This window comes from Cebus imitator, unplaced genomic scaffold (assembly GCF_001604975.1).
Source record: "Cebus imitator isolate Cc_AM_T3 unplaced genomic scaffold, Cebus_imitator-1.0 Scaffold215, whole genome shotgun sequence".
Classification (NCBI taxonomy): Eukaryota; Metazoa; Chordata; class Mammalia; order Primates; family Cebidae; genus Cebus; species Cebus imitator.
Window position 1 is genome coordinate 1842753 of NW_016107530.1, and position 13612 is coordinate 1856364.

Consider the following 13612-nt stretch of genomic DNA (forward strand, 5'->3'; position numbering starts at 1 on the left):
GTAGCTGGGATTACAGGCACGTGCCACCACGCCCAGCTAATTTTTTGTATTTTTAGTAGAGACGGGGTTTCACCACGTTGACCAGGATGGTCTCAATCTCTTGACCTCGTGATCCACCCGCCTCGGCCTCCCAAAGTGCTGGGATTACAGGCTTGAGCCACCGCGCCCGGCCCATTACAGGCTATTTTTAACTGTACAGCAGCATGCAGCATATTTACATTGTGAATTGGCCTCATTTCTAAGAGCAGTAGGAAGAGCCCACCTGGGGGAGACCGGTGGAGAAGGGATGTCCTGGCCCCACTCCTCCCATCTTGGATTTATTTATTATAAGCTGCACCACAGTTGCATGAAAGGGATGTTGGAGTCCAGTTGGGTTTACATCGTATCTGTTGCTGTTGAACCTTATTCACCTTGGACCTTTAATTTTCTCACCTGCAAATGGTGAGATGAGAGGAACAGTTAGGAGCTTTAGAGACAACGCCTGTGAAACACTTGGCATACAGGAAGCCATTGATGGTAACAGTCCTTATAATTTATTAAAATGTAGAATGGGCACTCAGTGTCAGGCCCTCACAGCCCTGTCTGGGGACGGTGGTTTAGGTGACAGGAAGGGAACCCAAAGGTGTAAGTCCAACCACTTTCTTCTTCAGAACTGGAGGTGTGGCCAGGCGTGGTGGCTCACGCATGTAATCCCAGCACTTTGGGAGGCCAAGGCAGGCGGATCACGAGGTCAAGGGTTCGAGACCAGCCTGGCCAAAATGACGAAACCCCATCTCTACTAAAAATACAAAAAATTAGCCAGGCGTGGTGTCGTGTGCCTGTAATCCCAGCTGCTCGGGAGGCTGAGGCAGGAGAATCTCTTGAACCTAGTGGGGGAGGTTGCAGTGAGCCATGATCGTGCCACTGCACTCCAGCCTGGTGACAGAGCGAGACAATGTCTCAAAAAAAAAAAAAGAACTGGAGGTGGGTCAGGACATCAGGGGCACCTGTGTGACTAAGTCTGCATTCAGCATATGAATGGGTTTGTGGGTGTCCATGAACCCTTTCCTCATACCCACCTTAAAATCACATTTGTTGTATTTGAATGTTTTTGGTTTTTTCTGAGAACATTCCTGCCCTGCATCAGGCACCAGTGATGCCCAAAATATTAGAACCCTTATTCTAAGGTGAACCAGAGAAACTATCAGCACTGTCCCAGGGCACCCTGGCAGTAGTGGGAGAAGGTAGGAAGGTTGGTGGAGTCACAGACTTCTCTCAGCAGGAAGGAGCAGTCTGGCCTGCTGCCCATCCGTGCCTGCTGCCCATCCTGTTCACAGGGGCCTTTGCATCACCGTCCAGGTCCCTCGTGGCCTGGCTGGACACCTTCATTTCTAACTCTCAGACCTGGGCAATAATAGGCAGTTGGTGACGGCCAATGTTTATTGAACTTTGGTTGTGTTGGGCAAAGCACTTTACATGAATTATCTCAGTTAATCCTAACACCCCTGTGAGGTGGCTACTCTTACCATCACCCTTTTACAGAGAGGGAAAGTGAGGCTCAGAGAAGGAAAGTAGCCTGACCAATGTCAAAGGGCAAGTGACAGAATTTGAGCCATCATGGGAAGACTCGGGGCCTGTGCTCTTAACCATTAAGCAGGAGTGCCTTCCTCTAAAAGATTTCAAGTTTTTTTGTTTGTTTCAAGACAGAGTTTTGCTCTTTGCCCAGGCTGGAGTACAATGGTGCAATCTCAGCTCACTGCAACCTCTACCTCCAGGGTTCAAGCGATTCTCCTGCCTCAGCCTCCCAAAGTGCTGGGATTACAGGCCTGAGCCACCACACCTGGCCAAAAAAAGTATTTTTAAACTCACTGCCCCAGGCCTCCAGGTACAGGTGGCCACAGTGGGTGCTGGGTAATGTCAGCCTCCTCCCCACACTTCTGAGGACGACTGCTAGTCAGGAGGTGGTTATTGCCTCTTGTAGGTGCTAATGAGGAGGGAAGTGGAAATTAAGTAAGAGCTGCTGGAGATGGGCTGGGAGAAGCTGCCAGGAGGCTTTACAATACAAGTTGGATTTCCCGGAGAAATTCACTTCCTCTCTGCCCAAAGACGCTCTTGGAGATAGTGGATGAATGAAGTGTTATCCAGCCAGACTGGACCCACATCAGAGGTCATCACTACCTCCAGAATCTATCCACAAAGACTTATAAATTCCCTGTCTTATTTCTAATGAATAACCCCTGACTTTTATTTAGCAGTAAACCTTCAAACCTCTTTATTTCTCTGGGTCCTTGTGATAATAATCAGAGAGGATGGGGCAGCATTATTCCAACTGCAAAGAAGAAGAAACTGGGTTTGAAGAAAGTTCATCACTATTAAGTGACCTGAAAATCCACAAATCTGTGCTATTCCCCAACATCAGGGAAACTCAGTCCAAGACCAGAATAAATGGCGCGTCCTCCCCTACTCCTTGTCATCCAGTCTGACTGTCTTGGGTGAGTGGAAGGTTGGCTGTGCGTGTCTTCTGGGTCATGATCTCTGATGTAGGTCCAGTCTGGGCATCTAGCAGTTTATTCATCTATTGTCTCATAGAGCATCTTTGGTTAGAGAGAAAGGGAATTTCTCTGGGAAATAATCCACCGTGTATTGTAAAGGGGCAACTCCCACTTTCAGCCTTCTGGAAGCTCCTGGGTGCATGCCATTGCTGTGTGCCCCAGGTTTGTGAATGACCTGGGACAGGAATGGGCGAACATCCTATAGGCGGGTAGCCCTGCCTAGAACGCCTTTAGAAACCTATTGGTAAGGTTGCCAAAAACTCCTGAAGTTTCCGCCTGTTCTTTAGGAACTGGGAGAGGGTGGGCAATCTTTGGCTTCTATTGCCTATGCCTCCTTGAGAGCTCTGAGCTTTTCCATGATATTCACATCTAGCTCAATGTGTTTGTAAAACAGGCTGCTCTTTTCAACGGGAAAATGGGGCCCAAGAAGGTGGCTTGCTCCAGGGTTAGAGAGAGAGTGGAAGCCTGGGATTTAGGTTAGAAGGCTCAGGGGTCAGCCTTAGGTTTTTTGTTGTTTTTTTTTTTTAAAGACAGGGTTTCACCATATTGGTCAGGCTGGTTTGAACTCCCAACCTCAGGTGATCTGCCCACCTTGGCCTCCAAAGTGCTTGGATTACAGGCGTGAGCCACCATGCCCGTCCCTGAGCCTTAGACTTTAGGTATGGGAGGAGAGAGGGGGAGATACATCTCATCACATTTTTACTAACTGTCCTCTGGCTGTGGAAAGTCTCTTGGAAGCGGGACTGGAAGAACAGTGATTGAGAGTCTGGGCTTTGCAGTTGGGCAAATCCAGGTTTACTCTTGGGTCTGCCACCTTCCAAGAATGACACCTTGGTCAGGTCGTTTAACCACTCTGAGCCTCAATTTTCCTCATCTCAAAAATCTTACCAACTCATAGGGTAGGGGTGAGAATTAGAAGGTAATTCTATGTAAGGTAAGGCCTCCAGCACGAGCTATGGTGGTCGTTACGCTGACTGAGGCTGGGGGGGGGCCTTACTCACCCTGCTTCCTTCCTGGTTTTCTCTTACCCAGATGTGGAGGTGGACGGGCAGAACTGGACCTTTGCTTTTGACTTCTCCTTCCTGAGCCAAGAAGAGGATCTGGCATGGGCCGAGCTCCGGCTGCAGCTGCCCAGCCCCATGGACCTCCCCACTGAGGGCTCACTTGCCATTGAGATTTTCCACCAGCCAAAGCCTGATGCAGAGCAGGCTTCAGCCAGCTGCTTGGAGCGGTTTCAGATGGACCTGTTCACTGTCACTTTGTCCCAGGTCACCTTTTCCTTGGGCAGCATGGTCTTGGAGGTGACCAGGCCACTCTCGAAGTGGCTGAAGTGCCCTGGCGCCCTGGAGAAGCAGATGTCCAGGGTGGCTGGGGAGTGCTGGCAGCAGCCCCCCACACCGCCGGCCACGGACGTGCTCCTTATGCTGTACTCCAACCTCTCGCAGAAGCAGAGGCGGCTGGGCGGGTCCACCTTGCTGTGGGAAGCCGAGAGCTCCTGGAGGGCCCAGGAGGGACAGCTGTCCAGGGAGTGGGGCAAGAGGCACCGTCGACATCACTTGCCAGACAGAAGTCAATTGTGTCGGAAGGTCAAGTTCCAGGTGGATTTCAATCTGATCGGATGGGGCTCCTGGATCATCTACCCCAAGCAGTACAATGCCTATCGCTGTGAGGGCGAGTGTCCTAACCCTGTGGGGGAGGAATTTCATCCAACCAACCATGCATACATTCAGGTGGGATGCCAGGCGTGAGGGGAAGGGGAGGCAGTAAGCTGGACTCAGGGAACAGGGCTCTAGCTTTGCTATTAAATGACTGTGTTCCAGTCAGGCTCAGTGGCTCATGCCTGTAATTGTGGCACTTTGGGAGGCCAAGGTGGGCAGATCACCTGAGGTCAGGAGTTCGAGAAACCCTGTATCTACTAAAAATACAAAATTAGCCAGGCGTGGTGGCACACGCCTGTAATCTCAGCTACTTGGGAGGCTGAGGCAGGAGAATGGCTTGAACCTGGGAGGCGGAGGTTGTGGTGAGCTGAGATCACGCCATTGTACTCCAGGCAACAAGAGTGAAACTCCATCTCAAAAAAAAGAAAAAGAAAAAGAAATGAGTGTGTTCCTGCATTTAGTTATTCAAGCACCTCCAATGGCCAGATCCTGTGCTAGGTACCAGGGATGCAGAGATGACCGAGTGTAACATCCTTATAGAGCCCGCATGGGGTCATGCCTCATTGGGTAGCCTTGAACACACTGTTTCCCTGGGACTTTATCCTTGTCTTTCATTAAATTAGGGGTTGGGGGTAGGCCAGAGGGTCTCCACTCCTCCCTAGCCCTGACATTCTAGAAAAGGAAGTTCAGAATCTGGACTTTGAGGACAGGCAGGCCTGCATTTGACTCCTTATTAGCTGTGTGATACTGGTTAGGTTGCTTATTCTCTCCAGCTTCAGTTTTTCCACCTGTACAATGAGGAGGGCAATGCCATATTTCATAGGGATGCTTTAGGGTTCATGAGATGACATGCATACAGCATGTAAAGTAGTTGGTAAGCAACAGGCATATTTGGCTGCATTATGGGGCCATGGTTGGAATAACACTGTTCCAGCTACTATATTTTGGTTGCCTAAAACAGGAATTGACTACCCATTCTACAGAAGTAGACCAGGCCGGCCGGGAGTGGTAGTTCACACCTGTAATCCCAGCACTGTCTGACATGGGTGGATCACCTGAGGTCAGGAGTTCAAGACCAGCCCGACCAACATTGTGACAACCATCTCTACTAAAATTACGAAAATCAGCCTAGTGTGGTGACGCGTGCCTGTAATCCCAGCTACTTGGGAGGCTGAGGCAGGAGAATCACTTGAACCCAGGAGGCAGAGGTTGCAGTGAGCCCAGATCGTGCCATTGTACTCCAGCCTGGGCAACAAGAGTGAAATTCCGTCTCAAAAAAAAAAAGAAAAAGTAGACAAGGCCAGAGGCTGGCACTTGGTGCCAGTAGCCAGCCTAACATCTAGGAGGTTGTGGAGGAAGAACAGGACTGGTGAGTTAGGAAAGAGAAGATGGTGAGAACAGAAAACAGAACCTAATATGGTGGTTCTGATGTTATAGGTGGCCCTGCTCTGTTGTCAAAGGTCATATGGGATCAAAATGTTTCCATTTTATTCTGTGAAGTCTGGAACGAGAATCTCTTGGACTTGCAGTATATTTCATGTCAAGCCTCAGGCAGGGTTCAGGGTCTCTGGAGAGCCTGAGCACATGGGCTCTGGTCATGCAAGAAGGGGTGGTGGTGGTGCTGGAGCTTCCAAGGATCTGTCCTGAGCATGGGCTCTCCTGAGCCTCACACAGACACTGCTGATTTTCATTAGCCCACCTGCAGCACCACAGAGACCCAGACAGTCCCAACTGCTAACTCTGACACTCTGATCTAAAAAGATGTCACTAGACCACAGGGACAGGGCCTGGTTCCAAAAATGCCAAGGGGTTGTTTTTACCTTTCCTCCTATTAACTCTCTCTGTCCTTCTCTCTGGCTGACAGCAAATCCCATAAGAATATCCACATGACAAACTATTCTGCTTCATATTTCTAGAGCTAAAGTCTCACTCTGTTACCAGGAGTTTCTTGGAATATTTTAAAAATTAGTATTTATAGCCAGCCACAGTGGCTCACTCCTGCAATCCCAGCATTTTGGGAGGCTGGGGTGGGTGGATCGCTTGAGTCTAGGAGGTCAAGACCAGCCTGGGCAACATGCTGAAACTCTGTTTCTCCAAAAAAAATACAAAAATTAGCCAGTCATAGTGGCAAGTGCCTACAGTCCCAGCTACTCAGTAGGCTGAGATGGGAGGCTCACCTGAGTCCAGAAGGTTGAGGATTCAGTGAGCTGTATCATTAATTCAGTGAGTGCATCATACCACTGCACTCTAGCCTGGGCAACAGCAAGACCATCTCAAAAAAGAAAAAAAATGGTATTTGCTTTAGATTAGAATAATAGGAGAACATACAAATTAGCTACTACTAAAAAAAAAAAAAAAAATTAGCTACTACTCTACCCAGACACATGTACTTTTTTGAATCTGTCTAAAGGCTATTTTCTTCAAAACAAGCATAAAGTTAGACATTAGAGTTGATGATATATTGGCAAGCTGACTCCTTTATGAAAATAATTTTCTTCCATTTTTGCCCTCAAGAACTGACTTTAGCTCCATAACTTTTTTTTTTTTTTTTTTTTTTAATTGAGGTGGAGTCTCGCTCTGTCGCCAGGGTGGAGTCCAGTGGTGTGATCTCAGCTCACTGCAACCTCTGCCTCCTGGGTTCAAGCGATTCTCCTGCTTCAGCCTCCCAAGTAGCTGGGACTACAGGCGCCTGCCACCATGCCTAGCTAATTTTTCTATATTTAGTAGAGACAGGGTTTCACCATGTTAGCCAGGATAGTCTCGATCTCTTGACCTCGTGATCCACTGCTTCGGCCTCCCGAAGTGCTGGGATTAAAAGTGTGAGCCACCATACCTGGCCAACTCTGTAACTTTTTTACTCTTTACCCAGAAATACTACTGTTGTGATCTGCCCATCAGGATATGACTTGACACTCCTCTCCTCCCCTCTGCAGAGTCTGCTGAAACATTACCAGCCCCACCGAGTCCCTTCTCCTTGCTGTGCCCCAGTGAAGACCAAGCCGCTGAGCATGCTGTATGTGGACAATGGCAGAGTGCTCCTAGATCACCATAAAGACATGATTGTGGAAGAATGTGGGTGCCTCTGATGAGATCTTGGAGAGAGACAGGATTTGCCTGCACTCTGGAAGGCTGAGAAGCTCCTGGAAGACATGATAATCATCTAATACAGTAAGGAGAAAAGAGAGAAGCAAAGTTGCTCTGCCTACCAGAACTGAAGAGACAGGGCTGTCCACTCTGTAAATGAAGGCTCAGTGGAGTCTGGCCAAGTACAGAGGCTGCTGTCAGGAAGAGAGAGGAAGAAGCCTCTGCAGGCGGCTTGCTGGGTGCTCCCTTTACTGAAAACACAGTGGCAAGTAAAAGCACAAGTGCATGAGTTCTTTACTGGATTTTTAAAACACCTGTGAACCTCCTGAAATTGTATGTGAAAGTTGAGACATATGTGCATGTGTTTTGGAGGTGGGATGAGGTGACCTATAGCTTTCATGTATTCTCCAGAGTAGTCTGTGTGTGACCTGTCCCCCTCCCCAAAGATTAAGGATCACTGTATAGATTAAAAAGAGTCCATCAGTCTCATTGCCTTGGGCTGGGCTGGGGGAGCCCCACAGCTTTCTGGCTGGGCCAATGGCAATCTACTGGCCTTATCCAGAGGCTCTTTGGAGTGGGTCTCTGCTAATGAGCTGTGCAACAATAAAGTCATTGTCTAGTTCTCCTGGGCCAGCTGGTGCCTGTGAAGGCAGAGGCAGTAACTCATCCAAGAGTACTGGCCATGTTGGATTACAGAAGCTGGAGCCTTCAGACATCCCCGCGTCAGTCTGCTTAGGCAGACACAACCTGAATCTATTAAAGTTGGTAGCAGTTCACCTTAATCTCTCAATGTGTGCTATTAATGAGGTCCCCAAGCTTCCTATCCAGCAGTGGTAAAGGCCTTGCCCTGGGTGGCAGGATACTTGCTCTTATGGTCACAGCTCAGCCACTAGAAGCTGTGTGATCTCAGGTGAGCAATTCACTGTCCACTTGTAAAATGAATGCTGGTGAATCCTAATGCATTTGTATTAAATGTCTGTCGTCGGGCTCAGAAGAGCCATGAGCTTTAAGCTGTAGACTGAATAGGACGGGCTGTCTTATCCCTATCTCCCGCTAATGCTTATAAAGCCTGCTAAACTCAGTCCCTGCCATATGCCCTTAATCTAACCTTTATCAGCTCTTTTGTTACTCACGGTTCTAAGGCAGACTTAATTTCAGTTTCCACATGGCAGCACAGCAAAAGGAGCCTGAGCAAGGCAGCTCTATCCCCCAAAAACCTCTGACCACAGTTATTGAAAAGACCCCAAAGGCAGCAATTCTGGCTGGGTGCGGTGGCTCACACCTGTAATCCCAGCACTTTGGGAGGCCAAGGTGGGAGGACCATTTGAGTCCATGAGTTCAAGACCAGCCTGGGCAACATAGTGAGAACCTGTCTCTGTTTAAATAAAACAAAAAAAGCAAGTCTGCTCCTAACAGCTTGATCTCGTTGAGCATTGCCAAAGCAGGGACAAACAAACTTTTTTTGTAGTTTCATGGGGCAAAGGGGCTACTTTATTGGGAATGTGAGTCCATCAAAAAATGATCCATCCTGCTTTCCCAAGAAGCCTACCCACTTATGCTACAGCCTTAAGAAAATGATTCCAATCATTTGTGAACCCCACTGAGCTCAGACGAACTCAACCGCGGCTTTGTGAGTCAACGCCATAATCACGGCCCAGGAAGGGGCTGGATTTGCTAGAGCCAGGCCTGGGCTTGAGGAACCTCAGTGCCTTGATTCCACAACAAAGTTCACTGCCTAGACTAGAAATAGACTGCCCAGATCCAACAATTCAGAATCACAACAGGATTCTGCATCTGTGTACAGAATAGCCGAGCAGGGGAAGCCTTAGGAGGTCAGCTTGTCTGATCCCCATTCCTAAATGAGATCCCAGTGAGGCCTCGGGGCCTGACCACACAGCTAGGAGTGGCAGGGCCAAGAGCTGAGTTCTGGTCTCTTGAGCCCTAGAGGCGCTCACTGCTTAATAGCAGCTAGAGGTTTGTGCTCACTTATCTTCGGATCCAGGCCGTAGCCTTTAGAACCAAACATTTGAACCCAATTGCTCTACTGAACTAGTTCTTAGAAAATCCCACCCCAGTACTTTCTTACAAGGCTGGTGCCAGAGAGCGGAAGGTCAAGCTATTTGTGGCTACAGCTTGTGGGAGTGTTTATAGTCAGCGGCTCTACTGACTCCAAGAACAAACCCTTGACAACAGGGCATTGCCTCATGTCAAACAAATGATGCAGGCACAAAGTAGTGAAACTCTTGTGTTTTGCTGACCTCTGCTGAAAGCTCAATGTTTGCTACATCAGCAGCAGACTCATTCTGCTGCCTGGACGGAAGTAATTGGAGCAAAGCCTACCTCCCAGAGCCTAGGAAATAGCTCCATGCACTAGGCCATGTGCTTGCTGAAGACTCTGTAAGTCACAGGAAATACTACCTAGAAGAATTGTGTCCTGTCTGAACTTGGGATGTTGTCTGTTGTTTTGAGATAGGATCTGGCTGTCACCCAGACTGGAATGCAGTGGCACAAACATGGCTCACTGCAGTCTTGCCATCCTGGGCTCAAGCAATCCTCCTACCTCACAGCCTCCTGAGTAGCTGAGACTGGAAGCATACACCATCATACCCAACTAATTTTTCAGTTTTTTTTGTAGAGACGGGGTCTCGCCATGTTGCCAAGGCTGGTCAACTTCTGGGCTCAAGCTATCCTCCTGTCTTGGCCTCCCAACGTGTTGATATTACAGGTGTGAGGCACTGCACCTGGCCTGACCCTAGGGTTTTAAGAGTAGTCAAGAGTTATTTTAACTTGCTCTCAAGCAGTGCCAAGTCATAGTTGTGAGAAAAGTTGGACACATTACATTCCTTGGCTGGGGAAGTGGGTGGGCCTGCCAGTAAGTAAGCCAAGAAATTAGAAACATTGTAAGAAACAGAAACATGGGATACACAGAGATGTGGGAACTGGCTGTGACCCTGGGATAGCACCCCCAACCCAGTGTTGTCTCCATCTCTAAAAGTCTTTCTTTTTAGTCTCACACCTGTAATCCCAGCACTTTGGGAGGCTGAGGTGGGTGGATCATCAGGTCAGGAGTTCGAGACCAGCCTGACCAACATGGTGAAACCCGTCTCTACTGAAATTACAAAAATCAACCGAGAGTGATAGCACATACCTGTAATCTCAGCTACTCAGTAGCCTAAGGCACGAGAATTACTTGAACCTAGGAGGTAGAGGTTGCAGTGAGCCGAGGCACTCTAGCCTGGGGGACAGAGCCAGACTCAGTTTGTTTTTACTAGCAATAAGATCCTTATCTATCCTAATTGCCTCTAGGGTAAAGGATGTAGCAAAGGGCTTTTAAAGTTTTGGTCTCATCTTCCCTTAAATAGATTTAATCCTTCTGTAGTTTCCACAAGTAGATGGTGGCTGCAGTGTTCAAACCTGCGGCACTCCTAAACTTACACACTTGGAGGGAGGAGGCACGTGGGCTGAATAACCTCTGGCTGTCCAGGCCAACTGGGCTGTGCTTGAGTCCCTTAACTAGAACTACTGTTTACTGAACTGAGTGTACTAGGCACTGGGCTCTTTATGACATCAACTGGGCCTCACAACCAACTAGAGAAGTTATTTCTTAACCCTATTTTAGAGAAAACAGGCTTGTAGATGAAGAATCCTGCTGGGGTAACGTAGCTACTAAGCAGCACAACTGGAACGGAAGCCGCCCGGCTCCAAAGCTGTGCCCCAAACCTCTACAGTCCCAGTGGGAAAGCTTCCTCCAGTCTGGTTTTATTTTGTGGACCTCTGTTCATATGAAAGAATTCTTGTTCTCAGGACTAATGCGCGTGGAACCTGCTGGATTAGTAGCAGGAGGGAATCTGACACTCATGCAGCACAGCTTCTTTTGAGACACCAGGCATGATGGGTGTCTAACCAGTGCTCCCACGGGCACAGGCAGCCCCTCTTCAGAGAGAGGAAAAGTTGTTTGGGATTCCTCAGGGCTGGTACTTAAGAGAAGCACATCCTTGGGTGCTGTCAGCCCAGCATATACATGTTCACCTCTGAGCTCCTGAGCACAGGACCAGGGTCTTGCTCCCAAAAGATTCCCACCATCTTGTAACCCACCATCAGGTCCACATTGACAAAGTGCATGCTCCCCAAGTGCAGAGATGACAGAGAAAGCAGCCCATATCCCTCTGCCTATATCCCCCACCAACCGAAAACTCCTGAAATGTGAAATAACCTTAGGACTTCACCTGAAATTAAAAAAAAATTAAAAACACCAAGTTGATACTCAAGATCTTTATTGATTTAACTAATAACAGCAACCATTGATGAAAATTTAATTTCTTCCCTAATTTCCAAACATCTGCTGGTTTGGAAGGATAGTTAAAATACAAAAACAACTGATCATGGAATCACACAGGACTGCCTCAAGGACTGCGTGGTGCCCTCTGCTATCCATCCACACACAGTGAAATGGATGAGAGGGATGAGGGGACAACACATCATGGGAGACAAAGGGAAGACCAAGGAAAGTGCTGGCAGTCTCCGCTTTTCCATACAGAATGGATGGTACTGGGCCATCAGTGGCACTAAGACAGGGCAGGGCTATTTTTTTTTAAATAAAATATTTTAAAGATGCATAAAATGGACACCTTAGCCTGTGAGTGTCCTTTGGGCTCTTCAAGACACCTTTAAGTTTTACCCCTGGAGTAGCAGAGGGTCTCCTCACCCAGGTAGAAAGAGATGGGCTCCATCTGCAGGTGAAGGAAAGGCACTGGCGCACGGCACTCAGCAATGTAGATACAGGCACCAGGTAAGGCAGGATGGCTTACCCAGCAACCCGCCTCTGGGCTCCCTGCTAGTGTTCTTCCCTCCTCCCCTGGTTTCCAGTTAAAAGTACCCTTGGCCTGGGCTTTTTTTTTTTTTCTTTAGATTAAGCTGGAGAGAAAGGGGATACATTTGGGCAAGAATGGATATTTTGTGCTAGATTCATGGAATTTTCTAAGTGTCCAGGAGTTTTGGTTTTAAGCACCAGCAAAAGCTCCCTTTGGAAATTTCAATGTGGCCAAATGATTATCAAGCATTGCAGCATCTCTCTGCACCCTTAGAAAGGTGGCAGAGTGAGAGTTTACCCTGGGAAATGTCTTCCATCTCAGTAATATTTCCATTGGGTATCCATGACATACGGTATGGTCTACCAGGGCTGCAGGCAGAGAGCCTTAAGCAAAGAGAAACCACAGACCCTCTGAATAGGGACTCACAAGCCTTCTCCTAAATCTAAGCTTTGCCAAAAGGTATCAACTTCCAGGACCAGCCTAGAGAAATAAATTTAAATTCCAGAGAGTGGGAAAGGTGATGTTAAATGATTAACTGAAAAAACAAATATGTATCAATAACACTTACAGTTTTCAGTTAGAAATGTCTGTAGGTCAGCCTCAAGAAACTCTACTAAACTGGAAAACCATGACTAAGAACAGGAAGTGGCCCTGGGTAGAAGCATTCTAGAGAATTGTGACCCAACTGCATCAATATCTGGTTTCATCTTTTATTGAAAGCTGAGAGCTTTGTAAAGAACTGTGGGGATAACTAAGTCCACCTCAAAGTCCAGACAGAAACTGCCCTCCCAAAGAAACGTTTCTTTAACACAAATACCACACCTTCCCAGATATTATGTGTAGGTAAGTGATTGGGTTTTGCAGATTAATCAATAGCTCCCCATGTGCATGTAGTCCAGAAAACATGCCTGCCAAGAAGGATAGCTCTGAACCGACAAGGAAAGGCCGTGTGGCTTCCTCTCTAAAGGGGAATGCAAAGGGCTAACAGCCCTGGCTTCAAGCAGCTGTTATCCAAGTGAGGAAAACGGAAACAGACTCAATCTCTGGGATATTGCTGCCAACAAGCTGAGCCCTTCACCAGTTGCCTTGATTTGAAGCAGGTGAGGGACTTTAACTGATGGTGTTTGAGCTGGAAAGGTAAGGTCTGAGAGTCCCAAAGAGCTGGAAACCCAAACGCAAAAAAAGAGAAGACCATGTATTTTGAATACACCTCAAAATAAGGAAGAAAAATGAAATTCATTTAAAGGTGCTCTAAAGATGAATTATTTACTTCTGGAAGAAGTATCCTTTTCTTATAGCTGCCTCAACAGCAATGCTTCCTATCCAAGTATACTCTCAAGCAAGCAGGGCTATAGATAAGAAAATGCTGGGAAGAGGCAGAACATAAATCCAAACAAGAATTTGCATCTTTGGCTGGGCACAGTGGCTCATGCCTGTAATCTCAGCACTTTGGGAAGCTGAGGTGAGTGGATCACCTGAGGTCAGGAGTTTGAGACCACCCTGGCCAACATGGTAAAACCCTGTTTCT

At 47.8% G+C, this 13612-nt stretch overlaps 1 protein-coding gene across 1 annotated transcript in view; it reads left to right on the forward strand.

Annotated features, from left to right (window-relative positions):
- NODAL (nodal growth differentiation factor) overlaps positions 1-8047 on the forward strand; it is a 10360-nt gene extending 2313 nt beyond the window's left edge. Inside the window, exons 2-3 of the mRNA XM_017548872.1 lie at positions 3564-4261; positions 7123-8047. Coding sequence (XP_017404361.1) covers positions 3564-4261; positions 7123-7275 — 851 coding nt within the window. The 3' untranslated portion in view covers positions 7276-8047. The remainder of the gene's footprint in view (positions 1-3563; positions 4262-7122) is intronic.
- The last annotated feature ends 5565 nt before the right edge of the window (positions 8048-13612 follow it).